Source organism: Limanda limanda, chromosome 17, assembly GCF_963576545.1.
Source record: "Limanda limanda chromosome 17, fLimLim1.1, whole genome shotgun sequence".
Lineage (NCBI taxonomy): Eukaryota > Metazoa > Chordata > Actinopteri > Pleuronectiformes > Pleuronectidae > Limanda > Limanda limanda.
In genome coordinates, this window is record NC_083652.1 from 8,439,680 (window position 1) to 8,456,633 (window position 16,954).

A 16,954-nucleotide genomic window follows, 5' to 3' on the forward strand; every position below is an offset into this window, starting at 1 on the left:
CCGCTGCTGTGCGTGCAAAGCCTAAGGCAGTGTTTTTATTCAGTGGAGGCGTCTGTGCAGAAGAGGCCGTGAGGTCCACAAATAATGGTGCCTGCCAGTTCAGTGTGGTCCTTACGGCAGCAAAAACACATGTCTCAAATCCAGCGGGAGAGGAAGAGCCCTCACAGTTGATCAAATACGGACTGCAATTCCCAGCATGCCTCAGGGCACTGGGTGACCTCAAGAATCTTCAACCACTATCCGTGCCTCTGGGTAACCCATTTAGGCAATGTGTTTACGGTTTCCTTGACAACATAGGAAACAACAATGTATCAGCATTCCTCCTGCTGCTATTATAGGACGTAAAAAAAAATTAACAAAAGGATTGTGGTTGGCGTATTTTACAAAGAGCTATAAAAAGAGATGTGAGCCACTTTAAAGAAACCCCAATGATAATGTGAAAGAAAGGGAAGCGGAACATCAATGCAATTACATCGGAACAAGAACAGAAGTTGGTGTGATGCGTAACAAACTCAAGCACTTGAATCCTGCTAGCATCCCCCCAAAAACATGCAGGTCTGTGAACACTTTGTTTTCACAACTGTTAGCACTTTAACTGAAAGGGCAACATTTAGATATGGTTGTTATCTAGGTTAGTAGTCAAGCATGCCAATTAAACTGCATTTCAAATTATGCTACTCTTTCACCGTTGTAAGATATCTAACCATCTAACTTTCATTTTATACAAGCACACCTACCGCTTCAGATTGAAAAGATACGTAGTTACCTGTTACATCTTTAACAAATCAGTTAAAGATGTAACATCTTTATCTGCATTCATGTAGAGATAGCTGTTAATTGAGATTTGCCAAAATGTCATCTGGCCCTAAAAACCCGACAAAAGGTACATATATTTGTGTTGCGCGTGGAGAAATGTTTGACTGAACTTTACCGACTGTTAACAGTGTATGGTGAACAGAAGATGGCATCTTTGCCCAGATATCAGCGGTCTACACCTGAAGACTCAAAATATGGGCCGTTGCCCTCAGAGGCTAATTTGTCATCAGCTGATAGCTACCGGGCTCAGAGATTATAAATACATTAAAAGACACAATCTTTATTTATCTAAATCTGTGCTGGGCAATGTCAAATATTACCTATCTCCATTGATCAATGTCAAGACAGTCTCAGCAAGTATGCACACGTATGATATGTTTATTTTTTATATATATCATTTAGTTGCATCGGTTGTCCTGAATATCTGTGTCAAGATGATCTCAACATCAAGAATACAATCTAAATTTCTGCCTGCCATATGTGTTGTACTTTTTGAGCACTCATATTCACTGGCACCATATCTCCTATTTCTTGACAAATTTTTCCTGATCAAGAGTTGGACACTAGTTATATGTGTTCATTATTCTCTGGAGTTGGGTGTGTCTGCTCTGTGGTGAAACCCACTTCCTGTCACTGAGCAACACTGTGCCCCTGTTTGTCTGAAGCAGAGGATATGTGGCTTGAACACACACTAGCACTCTCAGCCTCACCGTTAACAGCCCTGCTGTCATCATCAATATGGCTTTAGAAAATGCCCTCCCACTTAAGGATTGCTACACAAACATACAACGAGCTTTGTGACTCAGTGAGGTCTTGTTATGTGTGTGTGTGTGTGTGTGTGTGTGTGTGTAACCATGCTGTTTTTATGCGTCTGAGAGTATGGATGAGTCACAAGAAGGCTAAACTATCTGTCAGGTTGTGTAACAAGGTAATGAGTCGCAAACAAGAGTGAGTGACACATGCACAAACTCGGTTAGCCCTGTGAACGCAAAAAATAAGGGAGTGATCAAAATGGAGGGGAGGCGCAGCTGGGGTGTAGGGGTGAGGGGGGCCACGCATGTGTAATCAAATTCAAAACACACGCACACAAAACCCGCCTACTGTGCATGAGGAGAGGCCTGTTTGCTTTGTGGGATCAGGAGATGTTGTGGCCGGCTTGACCCTGTAAGACCTGGAAAGGTTGTAATGCATCATTCAGATTAAACATGTACATTTCATTCAACTCAGCAAGGTAAATGACTGACAGAGGGAAATCTGAACACAGACACACACATGGAGGAAGGGTTAAAGAAAGACACATAGTGAAACCAAAAGCAGAGATCCCTGCTTTACATGACAGGGAGAAATCTATAATACAGTGAATCTCATGTATCAGAATTCATCTGATATTTTCCTGACTTGGCATCTCTGCTGGTGACCTTCCAAAGACAAAGAGCCCTTCCTCGATTAAGACAAAGGAAAAGTACAGCAAGCTTTGTCACACCGCTTGATTGATTTATGATTAACAACTTGTCAACAAATTACGTCGTCCGTGATTAAAGCCGGTCTTACACTGCAGGAAACTGTCAGCCATTAAAATAAACGATAAAACTAAATCAAGACATTTGAGACAAGTTTTAATAACACCACATTGATGTCCAGATTAATATCAGTCATTAAGGCAGTGTCCCACCAATGTCTCCAAGGGGAAATGAAGAATTTTACCGTCTACTTATCTGCCCTCCTAAATCTCCCACAATCCCCTTCTGCGACTCTAGTATCTAATCAGGGATAGGGTTCTCTAGGAGGAGGTGGGTGGGAATACCGTGAAAACAAACAAGTCCTATATCAATTTAGAAGGCCAAATATAGAGGAGTAATGATAAAGTAGTTATCCCACATAATAACAACAGAGAACGTAGCCATCTTCATAGCATTCCTTTCCTCAAGTGGTAGGCTCTTCCCCTGTTTTTGTTTACTTGAACATGGCTTGTTTTAAACAAACGGAAAGAGGCATAATAAACAGGCTCTGAAGGGCCTTGCTCCTGTTCGGCGTATTGAGCGGAGGGAACATCTGAGGCAGGGACAGGAAAAGAAGAAGCTGCTTCAGTCTGTGGAAATAAATGTGATAGTAGGATGACGCTGCAGACGGTTAATGCTTTGATGCAGACATGAAAGATAGCAAGTAGGGACAAGGTCACAATGAGATGTTAAACCAGAAAGGAAAAACAGGTAGGAAAAGAAAAGGTGTAAGTAATGCATAACATTATCATTGGTTTAGGTTATGGACTGTATGTTAAAATGGACAACGTGACAGCTTCTTAAAATTGAAGACAGAACATATAGATCGCGTCCTGGTAGCAGGCTGCAGTATAAACCTGCCGACTACATGTTATCAGATGGGACAACAATATTATTACAAAAATAACTGAACAATGCATACAGCTCTCTCTGTGTTTGTTGCCACTCTTTCCTGCTGCTTCTACCCTAACTGACTCTAGCACAGCAGCATGTTGGCTGTTGTCTTCCTCCTCTTCTCTTGTATCTCTCTCTTCATTAGCTACAGCTATCTTTTCCTGACCCTCTCTTGCTGCTCCAGCTGCCAGAGCAGCACTGGGGTAAGTCTGGGAATATTCAAAATAGCTTTCCAATATGTGTTTTCTTAAGACTCTAGGTTTTCTCTTTTAATACTTCTCCTCTAGACTGTCCTTGAGACTAAAAGCATTCAATATTAATGTGGATTGAGGCAGCAAACATTCATCATCAGAGTTAAAGAATAAACATTAATGTTATCCACTTGCAGAAGCAGTCGATATCGACTCAAGAGTAAAGGCTCTTATATACTACTACGTGTCTGTTTCTCGGAGAGGTCTCAGCGGGAGACAAAGAGTCTTTTTGATTTTTACTTCTCCGTCAGTCTACGTCCAGAAAAAATTCACCGCCAAACCCATAGGTGGCGCAACGGAAGACGAGCTCAGAGAAGCCTACCCCATTTGGGAAGAAGAAGTCCACGTGTCTCTGTTTACAGGTTAGCTTGCGTCCCACACACTGAACCATGGCTACTAACAGAACTAAATAAAGTGACACCCAGCGGGTCAAAATGCTGATGTAATCGTTTCTTAGCGCAGCGGTTCCCCGGTCTTGTTTCCGAACTGTGTTGCTGATTCCGCAGCTTGAATCTGCTTGAGGCTACATGTAGCTAGAAGCTACACGGACCTAGCTCCCCCCAGCTTCCACACACAGTCAGCAGGGACTCCCGACACTAACTACTACTATCCAGTGTTTGCTTCTAACCTGACGGTATTATAGAAACAGTGTCATGATAGAAGTGGAATTAAAGTCGTGACGGCGGGTTCTTGCACTGTTACCACCGCAGTTAGCATGGTGGCTAGCCTAGCCCGCTAGCCTAGCCTGCTAGCGCCGTTTTGAAAGCTCGTTATAACCGTATGGGACCGTGCAGACATGCCCTCAGTGCTCTAACGAGCCACCGTCAGCCGGACAACTCCGCTGGCTTAACACACACGTCACATTAATCGTAGAATCATAGTTGTGTTCGTGTTTGTTGCTACATGTAAACAGGAAGTTTGATGTCCGGAAATACGGAAATGACGTCATACGGAAATGATGTCGTTCGCGGACCAATCACAGCCAAGAGCGGTCCGTCGGGTCTCCAACATGAAGACGGATAGTTAGAAAAATCAGACGTGTACGAAAAGCTGTTCCGAAGCCCTCGAAGAGGACGTTTCACGACGGATAGGGCGGTCTTATCTGTCCGTAATAGAAAAAACGGAGAGGCATAAATTGGCCTTAATGTCACCCATCTTCTCTCTGGGGAAACACCCCAACCAATTGTATCTCTACACCAGACAGCAGCCTGGCAAAAATGTCATTTGAATGAATGCACACATCAGGCAAGAATACAGCCCAACCAATGTATTGTTTGGCCGACAAAAAATGGCTCATATGAGCCTTACATAGATACAAAAATGTGCCTTTTCCTTTTAAAAGAGCTTGTTTGTCCGTTTTTTCTTATTAGTCATGTTATTTCCTTAATTTCGAAACAAATTACTCTATCATATCAGCCAAATGCAATAGAAAACCTATGACCACAAGCTAGCCTACCACCACAGAGTTTCCACTAGGGTAGAAAACGACAATGCTAAGCATGACGTGGCTTGATTTACTTCTCTGGTAGTAAATTGGCCTTTCAGAGGCAGAAAAATGCAAAAGAGCTTGTCAGAACACGAAGCAACGCCTTCTCTCTGCATTCCCTTTCAGAACATGCACTCACTCTGGTAAACACACACACACACACACACAGAGGAGAAGAAATTCATTATAAGTAATGGGAGAGGAGGATTCCATGGACTTCTGATGAGCCTTTAGTGTGTGAGAATGTGCTGGAGCGAGAGTGGACATGCTAGTTTTCAGAGTGTCCGCCTGTGTCACTGTAGAGGAACTTTAGGAATTTCCTTTGTTGATACCCCCCCTTTCCCCACCGAGGAGGAGGAGGAGGCAAAGAGGCACTTTCCCACACCACATATATGGGCCTTTTCTCTGAGGGGGGAGCTGGAATAGTCACAGATAAACAGCAGAGGAGGGAGAGAGGGGCCGTAGTTGGGTTGCAACATGCACACACACACACAATTAGAGAGTCCTATTTCAGTTTGTTGACAGATTAAACACTGCACTCAGTGTCTTTGAGATGATGGCTGAACCAGTATGAAACATTCAATGATGAGTTATGAAACAACTTACGCATTGCAGTATGGCTTCTTATCGAAGCCTTTGTAATTCTTCATGTTTAGAGTCATTTTGCAGACCTCGCAGCTGAAGCATCCTTTATGCCAGTACTGTTGAAAACACAAAGACAGAAAGCACAATGAGTGGTGAGATCATGAGACATTTGTTTCACCTTATCTCCACAAAACCTTACAAACACAAACACAGGAAAGCTAATTGTGAAAAAGTGAGGCCAGGACTCATTTCGAATCCCTCTGGGTTTCACAGGGACAGAAGCTGGATGCAGAAAGAAAGAATAGTGACCGTTAAAAAGAGTGTGTGGAAAACATGATGCAATGTGGAAACAGAGAAGTTTGTCTTTCTTTGCATTAGACAGTTACACAAACCAACTTCCCCTTTTACTCAAAGCTTAGTTTTTACAAGTGGATGGTGTGAACGTTATGGTTGACGTGTAACATTTGTGATTGATGAGCATGTATCTGTATTTTGCTGTCTAATCAGTTTGTGTAAATTTTTACACCCACGTTATTCGACCGCTAGCTTGGACGTTATGTGTGACATTTGGCGTTTTGTGTATATATGCAACGGTTGTGCTTGGTCTGAAATCCACCTCTTGATAACCCTTCTGTCATCTCTGCAGGCCTTCATGTTTCTGTACCTCGTCTATCCATCTTCTAAGTAGCTGTGCCTCTATATTTCTCACAACCCTTCCTCCTACCCACCCTCTCGCCTCTTTTCCTTTTCTCTCCTGGCACTAGGCTGATCTGCGGCCTGAGGGTTCAAAGCCGGATTGAGGGAGGGAGGATTGGCGAAAAACTCGAAGGAGGGAGGGAGGAGACATGAAAGGAAGGAGCTAGAGAGAGCAAGAGGAAGGGAGGCAATGCAGGCAGGGGAGGGGAGGGCAAGAGAGAGAAAACACCAGAATGTGAAGCAATGATCTGGCTGCTCCTGCCATCATCAAGGGAAGGGAGGGAGGAGTGCAAAGACATGGAGAGGGAGAGAAAAAAATGGGAGGGAAAGAAAGAGGGAGTCCTTGTTAACATGGCCTCAGGGTGCTCTGACATCCCTTATTATTTCACCCACTCTTTATCACTTTCTACACCAATTGCTCACACACAAAACGCTAATCTTCAAAACAAACGACACGCAACAGATGATTCAAACCAGAGGAAAAAACATCACTGTTTTTTGATCTATAACATCACTTTTGCAATAAAAACGTGCAGGATGCAAGTTTGATTTCACACAGGCTTCTAAGGATAAGAAGCCGGTAATCATAATAGAAATCTATAATAAATAATCTCTAATTTTTTATGTTTACAGGCCAGCACTGATTTACAGCTGGCTATATAACACTGAGGTCTGTGGAAGCTACAGATCGATAGAAGATGCCATCATGGCAGCGCTGTGTTTGGAAACATGACTAAACACACAGCACAATGAGCATTTCACGTCAGACTTTGCAGATTCCATTACTGAATGGCCAAAAATGTGGCTTCAGGCTGGTCTTAGGAACAGTTTTGTCTGCTATGTCTGGATGTAATGGACCACACAGAGTGGTATGCTCTGAAAACGGACAAGTGAATGTGTGTGTGTGTGTGTGTGTGTGTGTGCGCGCGTCATGGGTGTTTGTAGCTGTCGGCCAACCATATTGTACCAAGGTATAAAAAAATTTAAAATAAAAGAGCAGGCTCACATTGAAAACTAAGGCAAAGCTCTGAACTGTGATCCGAAGCCAAACACACTGAGCCCAGCCTTCGAATGCAAACTCCTCATCCCACTACAGCCCGATCGAGGCCGGAGGGAGTTGCAGATGGACACTTTGTGTTACTCTTTCCATTGCTTCCCTCTCCATTGTTCTGGCTTGCACTGCAATAGCAAATCCCTCTACAAACAACAGCATACAGCAGGCAGATTCCATTTCCTGTAGCTTCAGCTGACTTGCAGCTGTGGTGGCTGACATCTTTTTAGGCATACTGTCTGTCCGTTACTCTCTCCCCATTTTGTCCAGATCTGTAATGATGGCAAAACTGTGTAATACCATAGTCTGTATATAAAGACAGATTATGTGTCTACAATTGCTGAAGCTAACAAAGCTAATGTAGCTAAACATTTCCAACATATGGGTGCTGACATCTTGCAGTTTTGATGTAAATTGGAGTCAATGTCTACAGAGTAGTTATCAAGGTGTGGAGTCCAGATAACAAGGTCCTGTACCAATGACATTCTACCTCGTTTATATATATATATATATATATATATTACCTTTCAAAACCCAAAATCAGAAAAACTGAGACTTAAACATACATCAGTGTGAAAAGAACTACCCAAACTGACAGAAACCTTCTTCGAGAAATTTTTTTTAAGTTTTGTCCATGTTCCATCTGCTAACATGAAGGATGCAGGTGTTTATGGCCTATCCTGCAGGCAGCCAACTCTTTATATACAGTCTAGGTGAAATGCTTATACAGAGAAGTAAATGGAAAACGTTTGTGCAGAAAGATGCGATATCAGCCGAGTATGGACTTTGATACTACCGTTGTTTCCCAGAATAAATATTGACCTGTGATCTGTTTCAGAGACCAAGTTCCAGCTGAACACTGTTTAGCAAACTGTTCCGAAGCCCCGACCAACCCGCTAAACCACATTCCATCAGGACAGCCCTTGCTATCCTTCCACCTCCTTGTGGATAATGCAACTCTCTCAGGTGACCTTACTCAAACCCGTAGGTTAACAAATACCCAGCAGACATCTCAAAGGACACTCTGGGAAATGATTGCTCTGGCCTCAATTGGAGGTAGGCAGGGCTGCAGTTGTCCACATTTGCACCATACCCTCAATATCAAAAGTTGAATACACCCCTCACTCCTATAAGGGAAGAACTGATAAAGATGATTCACTGTTCTTTTAGGCACTGCAGGCAGATTATCTGGCTGAAAGGCTTTTTATTATTGATAAGATCATCAGTGGTTGCATATTCCCTCAGATAAAATCAAAACGTGCACATGGAGGGGAAATCTAATCTGAAGTGCTTACTTGTGACACATATTCTAGTGCCTGGTTGGAATCACCACTAATTTCATGTAAATCTACACACAATCTGAATGGCGATATCAGGTAGGAATAGATTTAGTCTGGTGCTGGTGATAAGACGAAATGCATGTCAAAGGGAAGGGACAAACAAAGATGTGGGTGTGAGAAAGAGCCCAAACGTGTGTTAGAGAGGCTATCCAGCACTTAACCTAGTCCTGCTCTAGGAAAACCTGGCTCTTGGGTGCCAAGGCGGGATCTGGCAGTCAGCTGGAAAATGAGGACACTGCAGAGACAGAGCCCTAGAAATAAAACACTCGTGAAAAAAACCCAGCAGTGTCTTCCTGCATCAGCGCAGCTCAAGGGCACATGTGTACGCATGTATACATGTGTGTCTTACTGTATGTAGGTTATATGTCTGTTTGTGTTCAGATGCAATCCAAGGAGCCAATCAAGAGCCAAAATGCTCAGTCAGCCTCACTGCTCCCTCTCGGTGAGAACCAGATACAAGTTGGCCTGGACAAAAACCCTGCAGCTATAGGGAAGCCACAATTTCAGACACCATGTTTTCACAAACAGAGGGATGGTTGGTGATAGTCTGACCAAGACTGTGCTCTCACTTACTACAGACTGAGGAAACAATAAAGTGTCCAACTTAAAGGCCAATTTATGCCTCTCCGTTTTTTCTATTACGGACAGATAAGACCGCCCTATCCGTCGTGGAACGCCCTCTCCGAGCGCCTCGGAGAGCTTTTCGTACACTTCTGATTTTTCTAACTGTCCGTGTTTATGTCGGAGAGCCCACGGACAGCTCTTGGCTGTGATTGGTCCGCGAACGACATAATTTCCGTATTTCGTCATTTCCGTATTTCCGGACCTCAAACTTCCTGTTTCCTTCCCTGTAGCAACAAACACGAACACAACTATGATTCTACGATTAATGTGACGTGTGTGTTAAGCCAGCGGAGGTGTCCGGCTGACGGTGGCTCGTTAGAGCACTGACGGCATGTGTGCACGGTCACATACGGTTATAACGAGCTTTCAAAACGGCGCTAGCGGGGTAGCCACCATGCTAACTGCGGTGGTAACAGAGCAAAAACCCGCCGTTACGACTTTAATTCTACTTCTATCATGACACTGTTTCTATAATACCGTCAGGTTAGAAGCAAACACTGGATAGCAGTAGTTAGTGTCGGGAGTCCCTGCTGACTGAGTGTGGAAGCTGGGGGGGAGCTAGCTCCGTATAGCTTCTAGCTACATGTAGCCTCAAGCAGATTCAAGCCGTGGAATCAGCAACACAGTTCGGAAACAAGACCGGAGAACCGCTGCGCTAAGAAACGATAACATCAGCATTTTGACCCGCTGGGTGTCACTTTATTTAGTTCTGTTAGTTGCCATGGTTCAGTGTGTGGGAGGCAAGCTAACAGAGATAAACAGACACACATGGACTTCTTCTTCCCAAATGGGGTAGGCTTCTCTGAGCTCGTCTTCCGTTGCGCCACCTATGGGTTTGGCGGAGAATTTTTTCCGACGTACAGTGGTCGGAGAGCTAAAAATCAAAAAGACTCTTCGCCCACCCTGTGGCGCCCTCTCCGAGAAACGTATACGTAGAAGCATACTGGAGCCTTAAGTCTTTAAAAGCTCCAGGCCTTTTGTGTCAGCAACCTCAGTTTGTGATAAAAACAGGGCACATTACTCACTCACTTGTTCTGGTCAAACAACAAAAGCAAAACATTTACAAAATGAACGTTGTCAATTGACTTTTACCGATAGAAAAAAGGGATTTTTCCAATTGGTTCAATCTCAATTAATTGACTATTCACTTGTTTTTTTGTGTGTTTCCTTCTTTTAATTAAAAGAAAGTACTTAAAATATCAATCGATTTTCATAAAAGCTACCATCCACTATTCGACTAATGGTTGCAGTGGTAGTTGGATACTTTGGTTGGGTACCAAAAGCCGTTTTCAGACATGACCTGCGGGTAAAATCTAGAGAATTGGCTACGGGGTTTGCCCGCAATTTGCTTTTCCTACAGGCACAACACAGTGGGAGGTTCTCTGCCCAGACAAGTTCAAAACAGCAACAAATCTGCTGCATTATTCAGGCGAGCAGTGGAGGGGTCAGGTGCAGCACAGAGACAGGAAGTGACCTGTTAAGTCCGTTGCATATATCACGTGATTTTCTTGACAAAATACAGACAACGGTGTCACCACAACCTTTCTTGACACATTTGCCGGTGTCTTCTATGTGTGTCACCACTTTTTCACTTGGAGATATTAGTTTTTTAAATGTTTGCGCCTGTTGCTTGTTAGAAGCGTCATCAAGCCCCCACTTGGTCGCAGTGAATCTAGCGGGGCTCCCCTGCTGTGTTCACAGATCAACTTCTCCTGGATTTCTACGGACATTATACTAAGAGCCCTGGAGAATAAAATCTGCAGGAACTGCGGAGCGTCTCACTCAGACATTTGCGTTCACACATGCATCTCCTCCAAAGCAAATACTGAGGAACTGTGGAGTTAAGTGCATGTCTTAAAGCATTTTAAGTAGCTTATAGAACAGACAGATTTTTAAAATCTTGGCTGGTTTTATTTACTTTACCAGTTAATTGAGAATTTCAGACCAAATCATGCCATTTATAGATGAAGAAAAAGTGTGTCTACACAATCAATAACCCTTATTAAATGGACTTGAATGCTCCAGTCCTCTGGTGATCACCACAATAAGCGACAGAGGAATTTAGTGCCTTATAGCACTGAAGGACATCCCTTGAGTCCCTGTTGAAATGTCTGATATCTCTTGGTCAAATCAGTAGCAATTAACTTCAGTCGTAACCACTTTGTTTGCTACGTTAGAAGCTGATTAGGGCCGCAGTTTGAATTATGCAGTGATGGCTCTTCTTGATTGAGATATTAATTGAAACCAATAGTGGTTAAATAAAACAAAAACACCACCAGAGACTCTTGCACACAGAGTGGGCCATTATAGCCGCGTGGTCTGTGTATGTGTGTGTTTGAAAGACTATTCTTGAGTAAGATAAAATGCCTAAAGACAAAGCACAACATCTGGCTAGTGCTAATAGAGGAAACTCTTCAGCCATCAAAGAATGTTAGTTAATTATACGCCTACCTGGTGCCATTCACTTCTACCAAAGCCAGTGGCAAGAAGACATACCATGCCTAACTAGAGTATGCACTCAACACACTTTCTGAACCACTCTAGATTGTGATGTGCACTTTGTAGCATGCATACACACACGCCTGAGTAGAGGTGAAATGTCAAAACCCTTCTGCATTGTCGTCAGTCAAAATATATATAGAATTTAACAAACATCCAATCAGGCTACAATTATAGGGACTAACACAATCTCTCTGACTTCCTTTCTATAACTCTTTTAAAGCAGTGACACAAAGAGAGTCCAGATTTTTGTGAGGGGGGTAAAAATAAAGCTGTACTAATATTGGGAAAACAAACAGAACATGTGCACTAGTTCCTTTTATCTGATTAAAACATGAACAAAGGAGAAGTACCTGGCTGCACACTGCTGATTTTGATGGTAATCGTGCGTTTGTGACTGTGAGTCATCAAAGCAAGGTGGTGGCTGGACAGATTCCTCACCTCTTGTGGCATTTGGATAACATGAATCAGCACCCAGAATAATCTGGCTAAATATAGAGACGCTAGTAGACGTATTCCTCTAAAACTGGGGTTAGTGATAAAGTGTTTGCAGGCAAATGTTCTCCATTTAAATAACAATGCCTGTACAACTGTTTAGTGCTTAAAGAATTACAACAAACGCATAGAGCTAAACGCTTTCGTGATTTAAAACAAGACCATTTTTAACTTAATTTCCCAACTGTATACTTATATCATGGGGCTGCATGTTTTAAGCTCCTTCATACAGTTGAGATTGTACAGAGCGGCACGACTTTAAAGGTCTGACCTTTAACCCCCTTTTCATGCAATTTCCTGGGATTGAAAAGCAGCAGCCCAATCGGGGCTCACATCTTAACTAGAAATCCCACATTGAAACCAAATAAGACATCGACAAACTCTGCTAGCTCAGTAATAAAAATGTACGGGCGGAAAAGTACACACACACGCAGTATGTATCATATAACTCAGTGTGAGGCAAATGGTGTATGAAATCTGATTGCTACACTCACTTGTGTTAATGGCAACTGTGTCAGAACATTTGGGATCATGTAAACCAAGATGTGCTTCCACTGCTACCAAGCCAACTACATCTCCACAACACATCGTTCAAAGTAAAGAAGGAATCTGTTAATAATATAGTCAAACCCCCTCCTGTAGTTGATCATTCTTATAGCATAACATCACGGAACAAAAGCAAAGCAGCAGAATAACTGAAACATGTGTTGGTTTCTTGTCTGTTAGCGATGTTAAAACTTAGATTTTTTTTCTACCCATAATTTTTGGACTTTCCCCACTACTAATGGGCTGTTTAGTTTAGAATGAAGGCCAGGACTTATTTATCTCCGTTTTCAGAAATGAACACTGGAATATTTCCCCCCAAAAATTGTATGCCTTTCACATGTGAAGAACGCAGCAGCAGATTGTCCAGGTCCACCAATAGGAAAATGTCCAGAACAATTAGATGAGTTGGCGCCTGCGCAGATTCTTGTAGTATTTTTAATTGACATCAGACGACAGTGTCCTCTATGTGTATAGCGCACCTCTTTTTCATCCTGACATATTTGTATTGTTTTCTTTTTCCGGTCCTCCGTTCGTCATCAACACACCCGCTCGCTCAATGACTATTTCCATTTCCTGGACATTTTACTAGGGAACTAGCAGAGAAAGATCCAGAAGTTGTCCGGAGCAACTGAATGGCATTTGCATTCTCATATACCGCTGGAAAACTTTTAGGAAAATGTCCAGACTTCAGCGCATGTCTGAAAGCAGCAGCTTATGAGACCTGCTGCCAAGTGGGAGATTGTTTCATAAAAGCTATGATCTGAAACAAGCAAAATTAGGTCTTGCCTCAGAGAGAGACAGAGAAATAAATCCAATACTGTTTGTAAACATAAATTCAAAATATTTAGACGTTGCTAACAAATTCAAGAGCCAAAAGACATCTTCAAGAGCCAGCGGCAATATTAGTACTTCACATACTTATTAAATGGATGAGGTGTCATTACATAATGTCAGTTTCTCACATTATTTATAGACCTTTCATACACTACATTCAGTGATACAGACGCTGATTTACAACCCAGGAACCACTCTGTAAACTATGACATAATGGTACATATTTCACAATAAAATGATAATTAATCATATGCCGTGATGTAGGACTGCATCTCTACCTGCAGAAAGAAACCAGCCCTGGAATGCAGACATATTGCGTGCAGACAGCCCATAGTGATAGTAAGTAGAGAGACTCTCCAGCAGACACAAGTGTTCGAGTGAGAGATGAGTTTTACGCCTAACCACTTTACACAATCTCAACTTATCTCGGAAATACACACTTCCTGAGTGCAGAAAAAGGTTATTAATCTGTAAGTGACACACACACAAATCATTTCACTCCTCCGGACATGACGCATTAACCCAAATGTGACAGCTTTTGCTGGTAAATTTTGAAATTTAGGCACTGGAGAATTAAAATGGTGTAGGCTTTGTTGCTACTTCCTTGTTACAAGGTTTATTGGCTGCAGTTCAACAGTAGTGCTCAACTCAAGTCACAAAAATCTACGGTGACATATACGAGCCTTTTACTAGAGGCAAATATGCAGCGTCTAACTCCTTACTATCAACACGCATTTATGTATTGAGGAGGAAGCCAAATAACAAGGCCAAACCTTCATCGACAACAGCCTCAACCTGAATTCACTTCCTGTCTCTGCATGTGCTCGGCTGCTCGCTCCGGGCCCAGCCCTGCTATTAAAGAATGAAGCTGACAGACCAACAAGCCTCTGTGGCTCAGCCTCGCCACACAGGGATATTATAGAAGAGGACTGTCAGGTAAAACCTATTCATGAGTGGCCAAAATACCAATTCAGAAGCTCCACACAAACCCTCAAGTCTCCTGCCTTCACCTGAGCTAGCCTAGCACATGGGAAAGTCCCCGGCAAATGTGGCCTTGTCTGCGTTGAACACATGAGCATGGCAGTGTGAGTGTGCTTCGGAGACGGAGAAGAGGAGGTTGTTTTGGCGTGTCCGAAGGGGCGAGCGCTGATGCGGAAAGACAGCAAAGACAGACGCCAGGCTACTCTCCTGAGCGTGGTTCAGGGTGGGAGACAGCACAGCGGGCCTCTGACAGAGCACGTTTTATGGGAGTGTCTGTCTGCTGGAATGCACTCTGCCACAGGCCACATTCCCCCAGCACATCCAGGGTGTACTTGTGGCAATTTGGGTTCTCATCATCGATACCAGTTTTTTCGAATGGGCTAAAACGACAATGTAACGTTAGTGGAATGCTTGTGCACGAAAGGAGGGTCTCGGAGACAAATCAATTCCAGCCTGGAGCAGTTTGAGGAAAACATTAGTCATGGTGCATTCAAGAACACATCACTGCAGAGGACCAGTAATGCATCCAATCAAGAGCTGATGTTACTTCAGATAATGTGCTTTGTGCGCCCTTTCTCCACCTTCCCCTGTCTGTCAACCCAAGCAGATAAGTACGTCTCAACAGGGATTGATTTTCTTCAGCCATTCAGACGTCCATTAGACAAATTATCTACTTGCCCCAAGCCACACTTTTGTAAAACTGTGTAGCCATGCCTGTTCATACCCTGACAGAGAAGAATCCACCCATCTTGTAAATAAACCATGTTGCATTTTGCTCCTTTATCTTGTTACAAAAAAAAAAATACAATCAAATTGCAGCAGCAGGAAATCAATGCAATATGATCACCTTCCACTCCCTCAAAAAGCTGGAGGTGTCACAGGAGCAGCAATCTGAGATCAAACCGACGATCCCATGAACGATGGTGGGACTGTGGGTAAAACTGATGTGATTAGCACCTCGGCTGAGATTAGTCCACCACGTTTGACTGGCAAACTGCTCATCCCTGACATGGATTAGCCAGCGAATTGGACACAGACATCAGTCCACGCTGCCTCTCACAGCGGTGGACAAGAAGAGCTTTGTTCTGGGGACTGTGGCTGTTTCCTCAAAGACCTGGGTTGCGTTTATTATTAGCGGGCCCGATCATTTTAGTGCGTATTTCTTGATGCGGAAGGTGTGAGACGTGTGAGACGTTTTCTTGGAGGCAGCGGTGCCAGCCAGGCCCGGACCTGCCCCGGCTGTCTGGAAGCACCGAGGGGAGCTAGTCCGGACTAAATCTGCCTTTAACCCCCGTCTTGATAGGATAAAAATGATATATGCCAAATAAAGAGGGTTTATAGTAGTGTAACCTCATTAAAGGGTGCGTGTTCGATTCCGGTCCACGTTGTTTCCCCAGACGTTCGCTAGCCGCTAGCTGGTTTAGCTAGCGACGTACCTGTCCTCTGGTGGTGGGGGGGGGGGGGGGTGCTCGATTCATTCACAAAAAGATACGTGCCGGAATGAGCTCCGTGAGGAGGGGGGGTCACACTCGGTGTTTTCTCTAAAAGAAGAAGAATAGAAAGTAAGGGAGGTGCTCGTACCTTGTCCAGACAGTTGACTTTTTCCGTGGGGTAAACGACTCGGTTACATCTGCCACACAGCGGATTCATGTTGGAGGAATGCTCTTCTTCGCAGCGAGTTAGCACGGAAACCGCCGAGGGATGCCGGGTGGTGGCTGTGTGCCGTCGGGTGTTCGAGTCCGGGAGAGCGGGCGGGCCACGGTGGTCGCGGTCGGGACGGGCTAGCGGGACCGAGGGGGGGGGCTCGTACGAATCAGATCCAGGAGGCTGTTGTTGTCGTTGTAGCCGCACAGCTGGCTGTCAGTCCACTAACCAGACACGGAAAGCGCGCTCCCGACACCTCCCCCCTCCCTCCTCCTCCTTCTGCCTGGCGCTTCCCCCCCGCGCGCGTGCCCGAGCAGAAAGGGAAGAGCCAGAGAGGGAGGATTTTTTTTTTCAAATGTTGTCCCACGCGAGAGAAACATTTCGAGAAATCATCGTTTGACGTGAAACTGTGGAAACCTCCGCGTGCACGCGCACTCTGGGTGGTGAGAATCCAGGTCAGGCCTCGTTCGTGCGCGTGCGTCCTCGCCCCCCCCTGCATCTGCGCTCACACAGAAAACTCACGCACTCATCTGTTTGTTTCTCTCTTTGAGGGGGGGGCACTTTACCAATGCAGTGATCTCAAATCACATTGTTACACATCTGCCACGTTCACTGCACGTCCCACTGGACGTCCGCGTTCATGCGTTCGGTTAGGGTGACACCTGCTGGCCAAAGGGCTGTACTGAATCCCTCCTGAATACCTCTGGAAAGAT

At 44.1% G+C, this 16,954-nt stretch overlaps 1 protein-coding gene across 2 annotated transcripts in view; it reads right to left on the bottom strand.

The window, feature by feature from the left end:
- Positions 1 to 16,513, bottom strand: part of lasp1 (LIM and SH3 protein 1) — a 31,116-nt gene extending 14,603 nt beyond the window's left edge. The window contains exons 1-2 of one of the 2 annotated variants that reach the window (XM_061089325.1): positions 16,179 to 16,513; positions 5,553 to 5,647 (exon numbers count right to left, since the gene is read on the bottom strand). In XM_061089325.1, coding sequence (XP_060945308.1) covers positions 5,553 to 5,647; positions 16,179 to 16,247 — 164 coding nt within the window. In that variant the 5' untranslated portion in view covers positions 16,248 to 16,513. The remainder of the gene's footprint in view (positions 1 to 5,552; positions 5,648 to 16,178) is intronic. The other variant, XM_061089324.1, reaches the window with a different exon arrangement.
- Positions 16,514 to 16,954: the final 441 nt, after the last annotated feature.